The sequence below is a fragment of the Sprattus sprattus genome, assembly GCF_963457725.1.
Source record: "Sprattus sprattus genome assembly, chromosome: 7".
Classification (NCBI taxonomy): Eukaryota; Metazoa; Chordata; class Actinopteri; order Clupeiformes; family Clupeidae; genus Sprattus; species Sprattus sprattus.
Genome location: NC_137926.1, coordinates 34,644,213 through 34,664,453, shown reverse-complemented (window position 1 = coordinate 34,664,453; position 20,241 = coordinate 34,644,213). Strand labels below are relative to the sequence as shown.

At 41.5% G+C, this 20,241-nt stretch overlaps 1 protein-coding gene across 1 annotated transcript; it reads left to right on the top strand.

Moving 5' to 3' along the window:
* Positions 1 to 14,749: 14,749 nt before the first annotated feature.
* Positions 14,750 to 17,493, top strand: spi1a (Spi-1 proto-oncogene a; the record flags this gene model as incomplete). Its single annotated transcript, XM_080842731.1, has 5 exons — positions 14,750 to 14,870; positions 15,199 to 15,292; positions 15,671 to 15,807; positions 16,832 to 17,036; positions 17,180 to 17,493. The coding sequence occupies exons 1-5, from the start codon at positions 14,847 to 14,849 to the stop codon at positions 17,491 to 17,493; spliced, it is 774 nt and encodes a 257-aa protein (XP_080698857.1). The 5' UTR covers positions 14,750 to 14,846.
* Between the last annotated feature and the right edge of the window lie 2,748 nt (positions 17,494 to 20,241).

Here is a 20,241-nt window from a genome sequence, read left to right as displayed (position 1 = left end):
TTGTTGTTCCAATATTCCACTGAAAGCCATTTTCCGCCAATCAAGAATTCCAATTGCCTTCACTTCTCTGGTTGTTCCATGAAGTGTTATAGACTTTGTAGTGATATTGTAGTACGATAGTATTGTGGTACCATACGTAGACTGTAGCATAGTGGTATAACTAGAGCTTTCCATTATTTTAGTAATTTAATTATAAAATATTAAATACTAAATTTAATGATTATTACATTTTATGAGACTGATTTCATTAAACTAATGTAACAAACCCCGGTTTCACCTACATAATATGGTGCCCCGTGTGAGGATTGGTATTGTTGGCTTCAGTGATATTGTTGCAATAACAAATAAGAATCCAACCCCCTGAGTAACTCCAAGACCTTACCAGGTCCATTGAAACTTCTAAGGCATAGATCAAATGTGGTTTTGAATAATTTTAGGTGTTGTGTACTAACTGTTTAATACATACTAATTATCTAACAGTCCCTGTTCCAGCCACACTGTAAGTATAATTAGTGGGAGTCCATACTTGTGATACCAGCAACCCATTGGACACACAAGTACCATCTGTTACCATAGCAACCTGTACAATCAGTTGTAATAGTTGTAACAAGAGAGTAACTAGCATTTTAGAACTGTAAAAACAACACGGTAGTTACCTAGCCGTGAGTGTAAGTCACAGGTTCGAGTCCCTCACCTGTGCATCTCCTTGTTTTGTTATTAAGCATAACATTGTTGTAGTTTGCGTTGTGACTACTTGCATTAGCTTGCATTAAAAGGGTTAAATTAAGCATCAGTGATCACGTCACTAGCTTGCCAGGCGTAGTTCCGTGCCCCAGACTAGGCAGACAGGATGAGCCCGAAAACCCCACACACGCCAGGAGCTGAGAGTTACCTCCCTCCTGTGGAGTCAGCCCAACTTTTTAAATTTGTGGCAGACCTCCTCAAAACCTCCCCTGATGAAAGGGAGGCACTTGAACAGATGAACCTAGATGAGTGTCAGTCCAAGATAGGCGACTTAATCAGGCATGTTCATAATCCCTACCGTAAAGTCTCCACCAGTAAAGGAGTGGTAGGTAAATTTAGGCCGCAAGGTGAAGCACGAAAAGTGCTTTAGAAAATGAATCCCGTTCCACTCACTGGCATCTACACAATCTTTAGCTTATAAAAAAGAACGAGTCGTGGTTAGTTACCAAAAAAAAGTTCGTCGCTGATTTTCCAGTCGATTGTCTATATGGCTTTGTTTTATGCAGAACTAGAGACTTCAGAGCGTAATAAGATTTTTGTCGGGAGCCGTGCCACGGTTCGACACGTGATCATGCTACACCAATGAGAAGGCTGCTTTTTGACAACAGAATGGAAAAATGGCGGCTCCCGTGCGGTTAGAAACATCGTTAAAGATAGAGGAAAACACTTGAACATCCTCAAAATTGGGCTAAATTAATTCTAATTAGTGCTGTATACATAGCCGCGTCCAAGAAGAACAATGAGGCAAATATACGATAATGTTATTTTTATGTTAAGTCATTTAGATCAAGTTTGACATACATGGGCATACACATTACTGACGATCTTACATGGACTGTGAACACCCAGCACACCGAAGAAATCAAGGCAAAGACTGTACTTCCTACGTCAGCTAAGGTGATCTTAACTATGAGAAATCATAGGCTTAGATGATACACAAACAATTCCATGCAACATTGTAAGAAGTCATCACAGAAATACAATAATCATCCCAACTTTAGAAATCCAGGGAGGGGGTTGACTTTTCCTCATTGATCTGGAGCACTCACACCTAATTGTAAGCCCTGTCAGACCCTCGTTTGTAATTGTGATTAACATTAAATAAGGGTTAAATACATTATATCAGTAAGACACAGCACAAAATACAGTAGTAATAAGGATAAGTGCAACGGCCCAGTGGTTGAGAAACACTACACTAGGACATCAAGTCTGAAATGCCATCAGCGGTTGCACAGTGAAGAAAAGCCATGTAAATGCTTGAATTCTGAAGTTTGAAGTTTGCCCTTCTCAAATGCATATGTTGATACTCATGCCAATGTGGAAAAACTTCTAAACAAGCTGGGTCTTTAAAACATCACCTGATAGTACATGGCAGGGAAGGTCCACATAAATGTGCCTGACCTTTTATATGTTTACAATATTTAAAGGCATTTTCACTGGCATTTTCATATGCAAAAACATACTATGTGGGAAAACATTTACAAGGTCTTCAACTCTGTTTGTGTGTGTGTGTGTGTGGAAGAGAAGACTGGAGAGAAGCCTCGTGAAGGTGCCCAGTGTGTGCACACTCACACTCACACTCACACACATGCACATCCTCATATAGGCTGTAAGGTGAACCCTGTTTCCGTTTCAACCCGCTACACTGTCTGGCATATACAGATGTGGCAGTCATTGCTGTAAGTGTGCAGACAGATTTGCCATGCACTTTATATGTTTTTTTACAGGGACTGGCAACAGGACATGTATCATTGACATTACCAAGGTGTCATCAGCTCTTGGAACCAGTGTGTTTTCAGCCTTGATCGGAATTCAAACATTTTCTGGGTGTGACTCCACAAGTGCCTTTAATGGCAAAGGAGAAAAAAAAGACATTTTCTGTTGCATGTGAGAAAGATGAGTACCTAAAGGCTTTTAAAAGTTTAGGTACTAACTTAAACTTGGAGCAGTCAACATTTGCATTTCTTTGCCAGTATGTATGCCACTTATATGATCAGTCGGCAGCTGATAATGTAAATAAAGCTAGGTTCAAGGCTTTCTGTATGACATCATCAGCCTTGCCAGAATTATCCATTCCCCCTACCACTGATGCCCTCCATCAGCACTGCAAAAGGGCAAACTACCAGGCTGCAATAATGAGGTCCTGTCTCAAACATAATATAAGTGCTCCATCACCTGCTGGATATGGTTGGCAAATAGAGAATGGGAACTTGCATGTCACCTGGATGACTAGAAATCCGGCCCCTGACAGTGTTTTGCATGTGATACACTGTGGCTGCAAAGGTGCCTGTGAGACAGACAGATGTTTTTCTGCAGGATTGTGTTGCATAGTTGACCTATGTCGTTGCTGTAGGAACTGGAAGATAACTGTCCTGACACTGACACTAACAGTGAGGGCTGAGTGTCCCTAATCTGTTATTTCTTATTCAGTTTTGTACAGTTTTATATATCATATTTCATGTTTCATAAAGAGTGTTTTTATGGTTCATTAGTGTTGTTTTCATTTGTGGAAGAATGAATGAATGAATGAACAAACAGATGGTCATTGGTATTTACAATTACTGCCTTTTATTGATACATGGAGGTTTATTTGTCACATACATAAAAATACTACTGTTTTTTCTGTGCGAGTGTGAAGAAAGAAAGATCAAGAAATATTTTTCATAAATAGCAAGAGGGAGTTTAAAGAGCAGTGTGTGAAAAAAGGTGTAATTGATGTTTTATAGTCATTGTGTGTGTTCAGGATAAGGAATGCTTGAGGAAAGAAGCTCCTCCTCAGTCTCTCTGTTCTGGTCTTGTAGCAGCAGAGACGTTTGCCTGACCTCAGTGTTTTGAAAAGTCCATGGTCAGGATGTTAGGAATCCTTTACAATACCTTGGGCGCTGGTAGGTAGGTCTTTTCTTGTAGGTCTCCTGCAGAATATGGAGAGATGCTCTGATGATTCGGTGCTGCAGTCACAGGCTGTACAGTTCCCATACCAAGTGATGCTGTCAGGACACACAGCTGATGGTGCTGAACTTCCTCAGCTGATGTAGGAAGTACAGTCTTTGCCTTGATTTCTTCGGTGGGTGTTCACAGTCCATGTAAGATCCACAGTAATGGGTATTCCCATGTATGTTAAACTTGATGTCAATGACTTAACATAAAAATAACATTATCGTATATTTGCCTCATTGTTATTCTTGGACGCGGCTATCTATACAGCACTAATTAGAATTAATTTAGCCCACTTTTGAGGATGTTCGGATGTTTTCCTCTATCTTTAACGATGTTTCTAACCACACGGGAGCCGCCATTTTTCCATTCTGTTGACAAATGCAGCCTTCTCATTGGTGTAGCATGATCACGTGTCGAACCGTGGCACGGCTCCCGACAAAAATCTTATTACGCTCTGAAGTCTCTAGTTCTGCATGAAACAAAGCCATATAGACAATCGACTGGAAAATCAGCGACGAACTTTTTTTTGGTAACTAACCACGACTCGTTCTTTTTTATAAGCTAAAGATTGTGTAGATGCCAGTGAGTGGAACGGGCTGAAACGAAAACCGTGTTCACCTTACGGCCTAATTGTTCCTGTTTCATCACCAGAGCAGCCGCCTGGAGATAGAGATTCTCCGCAAGGAGAACCAGGAACTGTATTCTAGTTGTGACAGACTAGACGCACGCAACGAGGAACTGAATAAGGAGCTCATTACTGCTGTTGAGTGCCTTAACATTTGCAGTAACATGCTCGGGACTCTCTGGTCCAGAGTAGCCGTTTATGACCAGGCCCAGAAGGAAAGCCCCGAAACAAGCGCCAGGGCCCAAGCAAAGCTTAAAGCATCCCCCAGAGAGACAGAGGCAGAAGCAGAGCCAGTAGCTAGGATAGGAGTAGAGTCAGACGCAGACACATCAGATTGCCTGCATACCTCACTCCTCCCAGACGAACCTGAGTGCCATGCTGTAGCCCCCTCTCACAACCCAGGTGGAGCCAGGTCATGCCCACCAGCACCTGAAAGGCTCATAAAGCCTCAGGCTGCTAAGAAGGAGAGAAAGAGGAAAAGGCACGCAGTAGCTAAACCTACTTACCGTGAAGCCTCTTCCTCGTCCTCGTACTTTTTCTCTGATAGCTACGATGAGCGCAGCTCTCCCCTAAGGAACTCTTCATCTGATAGCTCAGAGAGTGACCGCCCCAGGTCAAGGAAAACACGGAGAGGTAGTTCCCCCACTGAGACATTGGCCACCACTAGCGCCATCCAAATCAGGCAGAGAAGGACAGAACCCCCACGTGAATATCATGCGCGTTTAAGACACGCGTTCTTCCAAGGCAGTAGCGCCCCAGGCCTGGAAGAGCATAGGGCCTTCAGGTCCCTATTCATACACAACCTCCACCCTTGTGTGCGCACGCATGTTGCACTGATGTGCCAACAGGGTAAACCCAAAATGCGGCAGATTAGGAAAAAAGCACAAAGGATATGGGAAACAGTTGTGTGCCCGGTTGACCAGCCGGATGAGGAGCCTAGAGTGCTCAACGTACAATCCACAGCTGGTGATCCGTTAGATTCGGAAGGCTGTGAAGTGCCGTTGGAGTGGCCAACCCAGAGAGGTGCCACCCAAAACCGCTCTCCACAAAACCACCACCAGGGTGGGTGGAAGAGCTGGCAAGGCAATAGTAATCAGAGGTTCAATGGTCAACCTTGGAATTACTTGAACAAACAAAATAGTCAATATCAACGTAGGAAACAGCCCTACCAAGGGAAGGGTAACCGCCAGCAGGGCCGTTACCCTCACAATTTTAACAGAGATCACTTCCCTCAAAGGCCCCATGATCGGTTCAATCATGGACCTCATGCCCCCTCCTCTGAAATCCCAACTGCACTTTGTGCCTTGTTTCATTGTTATACTCAGTTGTTTATGTGATTAGTATTAGCCATTAATTACTGTCTGTTACCTTTAATAAATTGTTTATTTAGACTTAAACAATTGTCTTGTCTGTTGTTGTTCCAATATTCCACTGAAAGCCATTTTCCGCCAATCAAGAATTCCAATTGCCTTCACTTCTCTGGTTGTTCCATGAAGTGTTATAGACTTTGTAGTGATATTGTAGTACGATAGTATTGTGGTACCATACGTAGACTGTAGCATAGTGGTATAACTAGAGCTTTCCATTATTTTAGTAATTTAATTATAAAATATTAAATACTAAATTTAATGATTATTACATTTTATGAGACTGATTTAATTAAACTAATGTAACAAACCCCGGTTTCACCTACATAATATGGTGCCCCGTGTGAGGATTGGTATTGTTGGCTTCAGTGATATTGTTGCAATAACAAATAAGAATCCAACCCCCTGAGTAACTCCAAGACCTTACCAGGTCCATTGAAACTTCTAAGGCATAGATCAAATGTGGTTTTGAATAATTTTAGGTGTTGTGTACTAACTGTTTAATACATACTAATTATCTAACAGTCCCTGTTCCAGCCACACTGTAAGTATAATTAGTGGGAGTCCATACTTGTGATACCAGCGACCTCAGCATGGTAATAGTGATATGGAAACAGAGTCAGGACAATCTGAATCAGGGAGTCATATTTGGTCGGACACTGATTCTCTTAAAGAGGTCCTGATAGTTTAAATAGTGATCCCTCGCCCCCCGCCAAGGGTTTACCTTGTGAGAAGGGGGGAGAAACCCAGAGAAGGCGTAAACACCCACCGAGGACCTGAGCCCCTCTGGTGGTTAGACCTAACACGCATAGGGCGTCTTCCTCACAGTTTTTGGTGCTGGCTCCATTGACTGCCATCACAAGCAGCTCATCCCTCCAAACCCTGTTTATCTAGCAGGAGGCCAACAGGTTAAGTGTGACAGGATCGGTTGCCACTAGGAGCAGCTTAGCCCTCCTGAGATCCATGTCCCTACCATGGCTGATATTCAACATTCATATGTTGAATTCAATGTGGATGTAATAGACCCACAGAGGTCCCTTTTACGTCAACCACATGAGACACTGCGAAACGTAAAGGTCTGCAGTGCCGGCCCACCAGGAAAGATATGGTTACCATGTGAGCCATATCCTGGGTCGAAAATGAAATCCAGCGACAGCTGAAAAAGGCTGATGCCCGTACTGGATATTCACAGGAAAGCTCTGCTAGCTTTGTTACCCTTTGAGCCGCCTCCACGCCAAAGGGGGGTGGATAGACACTAACTCTCTAACTCCACTCACTAACCTTGCATGCCACGCTAACCCCACAGGCATTGCATACACGCTACACAAACGAATACAACAGCACACGCAAAACTTAACACCACAGTAAATATTCTCAAGAGTTTTCAGAGCAGCGGTGTTCAGACCTCCCTCACACCAAAAGCTTCCACTAACTTTCTCAAGGAATAGGCTTGTTAACCCTCAATGCTAACACCCCTTCCTTCCTTTCCATGAATATTTTAAGTCTGTTTTAAGTTTGGAGTGTTTGAATGTTGTTTGAATGTTTGTTGCTAGAACTAAGGTATAGAAATGCCATCTGCCCAGATGTTCAAAAGCCTTTATGATGCCCAGATGTCAAAAGCCTTTTTACGAACTATTTGTGTCAGCAGGAATAAGAGACATTGATGGACTATGGATTTATGGACTACACAGCTTTCTGTTGTTCTCATGGACTACGAAGCAATCCCAGCCCTGAGAGCAAAAGGGGGGATGTAAGTGAATGAGGCACCATAGACTCCATTACCCACAATTCCCTTATCAAATTTCAATCCTTATCGACAGTCAGTGACCTCGCAATTGGTCACATCAAAGTCATAAAAAGGGTGACGCATTTTGCCCTTAAAACAGTGATAACCCCCCAAATCTTTCTCTCTGGCGGTCGGTTTCACACACGTGAACATCGTTCAATTAAGAGATACCCTCTCTGCAGAACAAAGGACAACGCACGACAGTCGTATTGAACTTTTGGCCGAAGTTAAGAAAATACTTTGACGCGTCTAGTTGCAACCAAGTTATACCGGTAGTATATTACTGCAGCCCAGCAGTGCTCTGAGTAGGATAAGGCGACCGGCTTCCCTTATTCGTTTCTCCAAGTCGACAGAACTTTACATCCTTCTAAAACATCGGACCTCCAGCAAGGCCTCCGCGAGTTCAGCCGACGGGCTGCAAAGAAAGGACAGACGGACATCCAGTGAACCTACGTGACGCGTTGTTCCAAGGATTCCGCGAAAACACCGTTGAATGCTTAGCAAGAGCGTTCTTCACGTAAGGCTGACATCTGGGCAGAGATTAGTCTTATATGTGTGTTAATATATGTGTGAAAGTATTGTTGTTTTATTTCATTCATGATTTAAATGCTTACTTTGTAATTCACAGTGCATGGTTTGTAACCGTGCTATATCTTGCGTTTGTTTACTTTCGCTAACTTGTTAGAAACGTGCATGCACGTTCTCTCTCTCTCTTTCTAACTCCCTCAATCACCATCTGAAAATATACACGCCACATCGCGAGTTCAGTGCTGCTGAAATATATTGTATTGAGTTGAAGGCCGATTCTATCCTTGAGATAAGAATCCTTTGTCTGTTGTAACCTACTCATTTAAAGTTGTGCCCATCCTCCAATTTATATTGGCATACCTGCGCACGCACGCACCCACATACACACACACACACGGACGGACAGGCTCTCATGCCCCCTCCTCTGAAATCCCAACTGCACTTTGTGCCTTGTTTCATTGTTATACTCAGTTGTTTATGTGATTAGTATTAGCCATTAATTACTGTCTGTTACCTTTAATAAATTGTTTATTTAGACTTAAACAATTGTCTTGTCTGTTGTTGTTCCAATATTCCTCTGAAAGGTTGCGTGAAACCGTGCAGACGAACACCAGCCCCCGTACCGATTCAAATCTACTCACTTTCTACCCCAGACTTCGATCGTTGCGGATACCGTGTGCGGATAGAGAGTGTTTGTCTTTATGATAGGGCTATCTGTATTATGAACAGATCGGACGCAAACAAACTAGACTTCGTATAAACAGCACATGAAAGATTCGATAGGTGTGAAAAATGAACCAGATTCAGTGAAACTAGGCTCCGTGTGCATATAGCCTAATACATACATACATGCATCACATACCCTGCTCTCTATCTCTATCTCCCTCCATCCTTTTCTCTATCTCCTTCCCTGCTTCCCTCTCTCTATCATTGTACACTGTTTCTTGTTTGACTCCTTTGATTGTATTCTGAAATAATCTAGCTAAGCTAAACTAAGCTGAGGATACAATATTTATAAATTGAACTTTTTTGTCTATTTGAAAAGACAGTGTGTTGTCTTACTTTAAAGCACTTCTCCAATCTTTTTAAAGTCATTAATGAATAAGCTGTTTTTTGAGCCATAAATGACAGTAGAATGGGGGTCAAAACCCACAGCTCTTGTTCTGTGTGAAATGCATTTAACATTCAACTGATCTGATGCGTCAGCAGACTCTGTTGGTTAAAGAAGCAATATGCAGCCTGGAAACCAAACGTTTTAAATAAACCTACACAAACGAGCGCAAGACTAGCTCAATATTAAACTTTGATAATGGTAAGAGACAACGAGTCTTACACTTTAAGTAGATCAGCTAATGTACATTGGCAGTGTTTCTATTGTTTGCCAATTATAAACCAGCTTATATGAATTTTGATATGGATTTAAAGACTCATTTATACTTATGCATGGTTACATACTGGGATTGGAGTTACCAGGCCTCGAACATATCACTCAATTAAACAAATAATGCATTAATAATTTCACATCTATTTCAGAGTAGTGGTTTACTATTCTTCCTTGTTTCGGAGTAGTAGCTTACAATTCTTCCTTGTTCCAGAGTATAGCCTATTATTCTTCCTTCTAGGGGGCTAGGAAAGCAAGGAAATATGCATACTCCACTATCTTATCACACTATCAGTTATTACAAGCTAACCCATAAGGTAACTGCTAGGCTTGAGCCTTGAATGAACCTTCCATGGCTGTGGGCAAGGGTGTTGGCTGGCCATTATAGATGCACACCTGTCAATTCCAATCCATTGTTGGCCAGCGTTATCTTGTAATTTCTCAAAATGACATGAAAAGATCATGCGCTCTTTTGTCACAATTATGAGATAGTAAGTGACAATTACTGTTATGTGAAACTGAAGTCATAATAAGTCTTCAATTTAGTTTTTCTCTTGTGAATTTGATGGGCAAGTTGTGGAATTACACCCATTTCACAAGACTGTATTCATTTAGAGGATACACTGTTAAATTTAAGATGTCAAATGTGACTTGGAAACATGTTACAACACTTCACGGCATTAGACATTCACTTCATTTAACAGTAGATGGTGCCCAATGCATACAGTTGCTTAGTCTACCATAGGCAACTGCTCAATGGAGACTGTTTTCAATGCTATTACTATTCTTAAGGTAAGGTGTAGCAGTCATAGTAGTATTCCCTGAATGTTGTGAGCAAGGCTTTGTCATTTCTTGAATTTCCCACCACTAGTTAGTGTGTGTATCTGTCTGCGTGTTTGTGTATGTGTGTGTGTGTGTGTGTGTGTGTGAGAGAGAGAGAGAGCGAGAGAGAGAGAGAGAGAGAGAGAGGGAGAGGGAGAAAGAGAGAGAGAGCGAGTGAGTGCTGTTTAGTTGTACCAGATCCATTTCCCTGTGTTTGTGTGAACTCATTGTTGTTGCTAGGTAGACTGTGGCTGAAGGCCAGCAGGAAATGTGCCTTGACAGATAAAAAGGCTGGACATGCTGTCTATCACATGTGTGCACGCACACATGCACACACACACCTTAGTCATGACCACCCACATGACTCTGTGTCTATGTGTGTGTGTGTGTGTGTGTGTGTGTGCTTGTGTGTGTGTGTGTTTCTGTGTGTGTCTGTCTGTCTGTGACAGGCCATTCTCTTTCACTATCAAAGTCTGACAAAGGGCCACCTGGTCTAGCCATGAACCACACTGTATCCTACACTCTTCTCCCCGCAACAGGGTGACAACTGCACATGTTCTAAATGGCTGTAGTTTGAACAAAAGCCTATTCATCTATACATTGCCCTATACAGTGTGGTAGCTTATACATCTATAGATAGCCATATATGATCAGCTGCTGGATTGGGTTTCATAACACATTAAAGAAGTGCAGTCTCCCAAACTTTGTGTGTGGGTGTTTGTGTCTGTGTGTGTGTGTGTGTGTGTGTGAGAGAGATAGAGAGAGTGAGATAGAGAGAGAGAAAGAGTGAGTGAGCTAATCAGTTTGGCTTGGATGTCCTGTCTTTGAAGTCCAGACCCGTGGAGAGGAGCTTGGGGAAGATGTTTGACTGTATCCTGCGAGTCACTTCCTCTGTCCGATCCACCAATCAGGAGCTTGAATCCTGGCTAGCAGCAGTGGTCAAATCTGGCTTCCCAGGAAAGTTCATGGCACCGGTGTATCAGCATGGCATCCTCCCTTGCTCTAATCACCACCACTGATGTTGACAGACAGGTTAGCAGCTACCTGTGCACATGGCTGGAGCCAACCCGAGCCTGAACAGCATGGCCCTATACAGCCACAATAACATGCTGAAGCTCAGCAACCTAATGGGATAATTTAAAAGTGACACAGGCAAGGGACATGCTGCAATATTGCAAATCTGGGGACCTCAAAGTGTCAGAGGCTGGTGTCGAGGTGAGGACAGGGAGGAAGTGGAGAGAACAAGAGGCTGTCAAGGAGGCAAAGTCCAGTCTGAAGGCCAGTTTGCCGGTGGGGGTGGTAACGCGAGGAAGAGCTGGCCTTGACAGCATTCCAACACCATGGTACGACCAGGCCAAAGGAAAAGACAGGAGGAAGATGGAGCAGTGGGAAGTTTGTGCTTTAGTTGAAGAGTTTCAAGCCAGTGAGGCAGTACAGATGAGACAACAAGGCAGTACAGATGAGACAGAAAGGCAGTACAGATGAGACAACATGGGGGTACAGCTGAGACAGCAAGGCAGTACAGATGAGACAACATGGGGGTACAGATGAGACAGCAAGGCAGTACAGATGAGACAACAAGGCAGTACAGATGAGACAACAAGGGGGTACAGATGAGACAACATGGGAGTACAGATGAGACAACATGGGGGTACAGATGAGACAACATGGGAGTAAAGATGAGACAACATGGCAGTACAGCTGAGACAGCAAGGTGCTTGGACAACGTGGGAGATGGCAGAGGGCTGCAGAGTGACAGCTAGAGCTCCAGAGCGCAGATCCACAGTGCATGAAGTTTCCTTGTTCAGGCCATATTTGATGTGCTGCCAAGCTCATTCAACCTCTTCTGCTGAAGTGAGATTGAGTCCCCATAATGCTCCTTGTGTCTCATATGGGGGCCCTCGAACACATTCTCAGCTGCTGTCTGTTGACCCTGGGTGAGCGGTGTTAGCCTTGGTTCCATGACTAGTCCCATCAGCAGTGGAATCAGCCACAGCAAGCACCACCACCCAAGGAAAACAAGCATCACTTTCAGAGCCACCAGGACCTCCTCTGGCCTACTCACATCAGCCCAAGACTGGGAAGGCATGCCTAGGTTCCCAGATGAAGTCACTGTAACAACACTTAGGTCGGACATAGAGCTCCTGTCCAGCTCTACCAAGCAGGTTGTTCTGATATAACTCACTGTCCCATGGGAAGAGTGCACAGACCAAGCCTAGGCAAGGAAGCCGTGGGTGAGGCAGTGCTACCTGGACACAAGATGGAGTCTGATTCACCCTGGTCACCTGGGCAAGGGTGTTTGGTGTTGAAAGACCCCATAAGAGCCATAAGAACCCAAAGACCCCAGAAACATCACTGATGATTTGTCCAGGTGCATCACTAGATTTGTTTTATCAAAAGTGTACGATTTATATACAGTATGACTTCTCAGCTAAAAGGAATAGCCAGCAATGGATATTCAACACAAGTCACCTCTTTCGAGGGCCATAAGCCATGAAACACAACAGGGAACTTGTTTGCAAACCAGACTGTCACACTAATTATTTTACCTTTATTTACAGAGTTTGGCTGCTACAAGTGAAATCACTGTATTCCAAAACCATATCAAGATCATGGCCACTCCTGTTTTATTTGCCTTCTCTGTGCTCACACATTCATGACAGGATGTCAATCGTCAGATGGATGCCCAGATTGACACGGGCTGTGACAGTTATTGTGAAGGTGCCCTTAGGGCACTTGTGCAAGACAGGCTATGCATGTGCAGATTTAACAGACTTCCTGTTCTACCAGAAAATACCGCACTAGAGAAAGCTGTCAGGGAAACACAGACGTAGACAGTTATCCTGACTCAAGCTGACAGACTGTTCCAACAAATTTGATGCCACTTTTCTATGTTAAAAAAATATTACATGAGTAGGGTATTGTCTTTGAAGAACTGGCCTACATAGTCATCGAATGTAAACCTTACTAAACGTTTGTGCAAGTAAGTAACTGAAGAAATCCTACAAGTCCATCACACAAGCCCTTCAATAGTAATATGATTGCAGATTACTGCTTATATTACTAATACTACTGTTACTTACTTTACTACTTAAGTCATGGTTTTGCTAACAGCACTTTTTCTTTTTAGAATTTGGCCTAGTCTATAGCCTTAGAGAAAGACAGAGGTGGAGAGAGTGAGATGTATGTGCATCATTTAAAATATATATTTAAATGTACCCTTCGTTCAGTGAGGTCTTGCACTGGACATGAACCTGCACTCTCAGACATGGCAGGCATGCATGCTAGCATGGAGGATAAAACTACTAGATGCTATCATCTGTCGCTAGAAATTAGCATGGTTCTTCAGGGTTCAGGGAGTGAGGATTTCTCATTACTAATCTCTGCACACACTGGCCACTGTAACAGAGTTTTAGATGCATCAGGCATTACAATGTTACTGTTAATGTTGACATGGTTACAGAGGATGCTACTTAAGTTATATGTCAAAGTCGTATCTGCTATCTATGCTATATTACATGAAAATATTCTGTATTTCGCCAGTTTAAAACTAAATAATGTAGTTGAGTTACTATTCGAAAGGCTTTTGGCATGGTCATGTAGATAACATGCTTCTGGGTAATCTAGATAACATGCTTTCTGTGACTAAATTAGGCACCGGAACCTCCCAGCTGGAATAGCAATACACTCTAAAATAGTTTGTCATATCAAATGAGATCAATAAAGAAACCCTGCTCAAGGCACATGAGACCAAACACAAGAGATAAAGGCTGACCATTCAGATTATCAGTGACAATGTTTTGAGTGGAATAAATGCAACTCTTTTTTAGCAATGCAAAGAGAGTTCAAAACGGTGTCCTTCCTGACACTAGCAGCATGTTGTGGCCTTAGTGTGAGTCCATGTCCACTGAAACTGGACTACTTCCCCAATGGTGACGATACAGAGCTCTACTTTGATAAAAAGGGGAACAAGGCATTTTCCATACTTCACTTTTAGTTGACTCTCTGTCACTGATCACAATAGTGAATGTTTGGATTGTTTGCATGAAGTATTTTGTACACAAAATCACCTTAGGAGAGACCAGGATTTTTTAGTTTTGATAATTGGACTAAGCTTATTCACTCTGAGATATCTCATCATGATTTAGCTCATCTAAGATTACCTTAACCATTCATTTAATCATTATCATATCTTGGAAATGTACCTCCATTTAGTGCAAAATATGGAGATTCATAGTTGTATGTTTCTCTTAAAGAACTTTCAGATACATCTTTATTTCTACTCCTAATTGACAGGGTAAGAAAAAATTATTCCTTAGCCAACTTTTTCTGACTCATCTAGTGATTGGTTAACTTCACGTGACCAAAGCCAACACCAAAATGTCACAAGCATCAACCTTTAAAAAAAAGCATTGGGGAACTTGTGAGTGACAATTGGTGTCTATGCTTAGACGAGAATACAGTTTTCACTTTCGTCAGTATCCATGCTAAATCTGCCGTGGATTACTACAGGAACACATCGAAAAAGATCACAGTTAAAGGTTAAACCAAGCTAAGACAGTTATAGGGCTCGTTGTCTGAAAGGAAAAGAGGATAAAAAAAAAAGAAATTCATAATTGAAAAACATTTTGAAATCTGCGAATCTAGAAGAACCGAATGGAGAGCTATGTTATCACTTCTGTAAGTTTTCATATTTGTAAACCACTATCATTGTAAATATTTCTTTTTTAGTTCATGTTTGGGTTAAATATTCATACAAGAGCTGACCTTTTTATAAATCATGAACTGGATATGTATATATGTGTAATATGTGTAAGCACACTGAGAGCCACTGCACCAAGACAAATTCCTTGTTTGTGCAAACTAACTTGGCCAATAAAAGCTGATTCTTCTTCTGGATGGTTATCATCATGGGTTAATTGATACTTTAATGTGGCCTTATATTAACATAATCAAACACTGTGAACATGTCATTTAATGTTGACTGCTAATACTGTTCTTCTTAAAGCCTTCAGATGGCATGCTTTCATATGACCATGATCAGTATCGGCCGACGTATGAATTCTATTCCTACCTCAGCTCTGAGGTAAATGGCCACGGAGGTAAGTGCTCAAGGTGATCTGAAGGTGGAGAGTTATCTCTGTGCCTTGGAAAGTAGACAATATCAGTATTGGGAGTGAACAGAAAACTAACTTATGCAGTGTTATACAGCAAAGATGAACATGAACAAATCTGAACACACGTCTCAGATATGTCAGAAAGGACAATGATTATGTAAAGTGTCTGACCACAAAATCAGAAAACAGTGTTATTATACATTTCTAACTTTCTTGCCAACTGAATTAAAACTGAAGTGAAAGAAAAAGTTGTTGATCTATCTCAGTTTTATCTTTGACATACCAGATAGTCTCTGTCTCTGTCTCTCTCTCTCTCTCTCTCTTGCTCTTTCTCTCTCTCTCTCTCTCTCTCTCTCTCTGTAGTCCAGACTGGGTGGGAATGCCAGCCTGTCCACTTCACTGAGCTTCACCCCACCCCATATCCTTATGGTGATGTTGACCCCCTGCATTACCCCTTAGAGCCCATATTTGATGGACATGCCACTGACGTTCTTCCACAGGTTAGAGCGAATCAACCCCAGCCCCAGGCAAAAACAGCTAGACTCAAATATGTTAAAGGTTACTTGCTTAGTAATACACCTAATCTGAATTTTACATTTAGAAAGACGTGTATTTGGGTTGAGGCTTTTATGGTGTATGCTATTCTCTGTAGGCTGAATATTGCGGAATACAGAATATTCTTGAATGTCAACACTGCTAATATGACTAAATGCAGGTTATAAATCAAAAACTTCAAACTATGTTTGCATACTTTTACAGTCAACATACCAGCTCTAGGACACATCAGACAAACAGCTGGCTATTTTAACAAGTATGCAAAATAGCCCAATGCTCCTTATCTGTTCTGCATGGGCTTGCTCCTCCATTTTGCATCAGGACAACTATTCAGAGGCAGTCTGTACAGAAGAATGTGTGGGGTTTCAGCACGCACTTCAGCAATATGGCTAAATCACAACTGTTCCCTTTTAAATTGGAACAAGTAGTTAGAGATACAATTTAACGCATCTTCATATATTATGACAGAATATAGATTTTCTTTTTATTATAGGCTTTCTTTAGTCATAGGAACCATCATGATCTACAGTAAAACATTATTAGGGTCATCCATTTTGGTTCCTTAAAAACAGTTTAGAGCCTTAATGGTACAGGACTTTGGACTTTTGAACAATTACATGTTTAACAAATTGGCCAATGAAGTCTGTCCATGTCTGAAATCCGTTAATGTCACCGGGATGCTCAAAGTGGAGATTGAGGAGGTTACTTCAGATACATGTTAAGATTCCCTTTGGATTCAGTGATTTCTATGAACCCTACATACTTTCACTAAATGTATTTATCTCTTGTTTCCTTATTTGTGTTTGCTAGGCATTATATCATTTGAGGGAGATATAAATACAGTTTATGTGTAGTTGTAAACTGACTGAAGAAATAAGGGATTTGTCTTGTATGCATGTTTCTTAATCAGTGATTCCTGGAGGTGCTTTTTCCTAGTTCTCTTATTCACTTACAGCATGTGCTTCACAGTCCCTTCACTATCAGCACTCGTCTGCTGCTCAGTGCAGCACAGATGAAGACACAGGAGGCCATAGCCCCCCTCCAGAAGGGTACACAGGAGGACGTACCTCCCCTCTAGAATTGTACCCAGGAGGCCGTACCCCTCCGCTAGAAGTGTCTGAAGGTGAAGAGGAGCACTCAGAGCAGCATGCCCACTACTTTGGCACTCAATCTTGTAAGTACTGTGACCGTAAATTGACAAATGGTCAAATAATCAATTACAGGATGGTGAAATCATGACAAAATCAAGAACAAGTAAAAACCCACTAAACTAGAGCTGTGTGTATTTGTGGGTTTGAAATCACAACCATGTTTTAGGCACCAACAAGAAACTGCGACTGTACCAATTCTTGCTGGACTTACTGAGGACTGGGGATATGAAGGAAAGCATCTGGTGGGCAGACAGAGAGAGGGGAGTGTTCCAGTTCTCCTCCAAACACAAGGAAGCTCTGGCCAACCGCTGGGGGATGCAGAAGGGCAACCGCAAGAGGATGACCTACCAGAAGATGGCCAGGGCCCTGAGGAATTATGGGAAAACAGGAGAAATTACCAAGATCAAAAGAAAATTGACCTACCAGTTCAGTGGAGAGGTGTTGCAGAGATCCACAAGTAGGAGGCAGTATAACCACTGATTGGTTCGGTTTGGACCCCAAACACTGTTGTACTATTTCCATTGGTCATCTCTTTCTTTAGGAATTCCTCTGCAGCTATAACACAATTTAATGGAAAAATGTCAAGTCATGAACAATGTTTTTGTCATTTTTATAACCAATTTCGTACTGTATGAAAAGTGATTTGCCACTGTGGCCTTGGTGAATTCAAAACACAGGCCATGCTCGAACACACTCTCAGTGGTAGCCAACACTCAGACCAGCCATAATAAATGAAATGTCCTTTCAATCTAATGAAAGTTCTGAAGGTCTGTGCAGCTATTCATTTATAAAAACATGTGAGTGTTCCATTTACATGCTACTGCATGAGCTTGGTGTAGACTGGCCTCTAGCTGCTATCAATATAACATTTTACTCACATGACTATTTCTTCTGTTCACAACATTGGTACAATGCACTGTGGCCAACATTGAAGTGACAATGAAGACTGTTGCAATTCCACCAAACCATACTTCCGTCAAACAACACTGTTAGCACTACAGGAGAATTTCCCCTGTGCCACCTCCTCTACTAATAAAACATAGCAAACAAAAGAAAATACTCCGGGGAAAGAATGTAATAATTTTAGTTACAAAATATGACACCACACTACCAGTCAAAAGCTTTTTCACACCCCAGGTTTTAGTACTGTTTTATTTGTATTCTTCCTCAATCTGTTAAATTTAACATTTAAATGGCATGGTATTTCTTTAAGCTGCATGTTGATTTATGATGCACTTGATTTTCTATTATATAAACTGGTAACTCTTATGAACTTTCCTTGATTGAGGCGTACCAGTCCTCCTCTTGAACACAAACACACAATAATATATTGGTATAATTGTTAACCAGTTAATAGGATGCCTTTGAAGACATGCACTGTTACACAAATATTGTATTATGATTGACACTTTCCAGTGCTTTCTTTAAGAATCAAAATGAAAAAGAGAAAACATTGGGTGCACAAATGTAATGGTAGCCAGCGGGTCCAGTGCTGTGCATTAGTCTATTTAATGATCAAACAATGTGTGATCATGTGGGTGTTTTGATGTGTCAGCTAGCATGACATCTCAGCCATGGATGTCATTTTACAGCTCAAAGAAACAAAAAAATATTTCTAACAACCATATCCTTAAATAGTGAACTTTGCAATAGGTTGCTCATTAGTGATATGTCTTTTTGCTGTCTTGTGCCATGCCCGCTGCAAATGAGGTCCCTGTGGCTTAACTGAAATCTAGTCTTTCTTTATGAACAGCATGTTTACCAAATCCATTTCCTGAAGTGAAATACCAGTGCTTTCACAACAGCTAACGGGTAGGCTTGTGTGAGCACTCTGCATAAAATAATTTAAAAGTTGTAATGGACATTACAGACAATAAGCAATTCCAAAAAACAATATGAGTGTCAATAATCCAGCATTAAATGTCAGTATCCCACATTAAAAAGCTGTTAAAAAGCACTAATTAGGTTACTTTAGAAAACATGCAGTGTATTTATTAGAAATGTTTTAGAAATTAATTTTAAGACTAGGCTAGGTCTAAAATGGTTGCTGTAAAGGCTATTCATTGCTATCCATTTGGTCTACAAACTCTACATTAATTTAGGTGATAAGCATTTCATCGCTCAATTTGGACCAAGATGCGCAATTCACTTGATTTGGAGCTCGGCAATTTAAAACGAATGTAAAGGCCACTCTATTTTGCAATCTGCAGCTATATATCTAGGGCAGCTATTTCTTTCTGTTTGAAAACCGATGACAAATCCAAGATTAGAGACGTTGCCTGACGTCCCACAGAGCCTTCCCCTTTTGTGAATCTAACCAATCAGCCTACAGTGCGGCTAGCCAGCTGTCTATTAACCAATCAGATGCCAAAACGCTTTTTCAGTGCACGTTTTGAATCTTTAGGAAACAGTGGAGAGCAGTTTCATTTGGATCGCGCTCCGTTGTACAGCGATAAAGCGATCGAGGCAATTATATGTTTATGTGCTGTTATAAGTCAGACTTCTGAAAACATGAGGAGAAGGTAGGTAACAGGCTTCATTCTGATATTGTGAATAGGTTAACTAAAGTATATTATCGACTAGCTAACATATCCTAACTGTCTAGCTAGCATAGCTTACTTTGCTAACCTATCGATAACTGATGTTTACGTATTAACGTTAAATGACTACGTTTACTGTAACCACATTAAGCCAACCTAGGGATATTTGCACGTTCCTGATTGCTACAAATATCCAACTAGTCAATTTAACGGTGCTTAATAGCCAAATTACCTGTTGCTGCCAAGGTGTTGTTAACGTTATTAGTCTCTTAGATAACTATGGTTGTGGTGGGGGTTAGCCAGTTAGCTAACTTTAACTTATCGTTAATTCAATTGGCAGGCAGTAATGACTAACATCATGGACCTTTGGAAAACATTTCTTCAGGACAGTCATTAAGCTATCGATATTTTGTTTACTAGCAAGCTAACAGACATGCAACGTTAGGCTACCGTTAGCCTAGTTAAAGTGAACAAGGGACTTATCATACCTCTAACGTTTTTAGAACGAAATTATGCAGTTAACCGCAGTGTTATAAATAATTAACTTATTCTGTAAATATTAAATGTTGTTTGTGATCGCGTGTTTACGCACAGAAACGAGCGTTTAAAAAAAAAAAACTGGTTTGGTTGGTTTCCAGTGAGGTGCATGCAACGGAATCAGTGGCGTGCCTGAATAAGGCGTTGAACC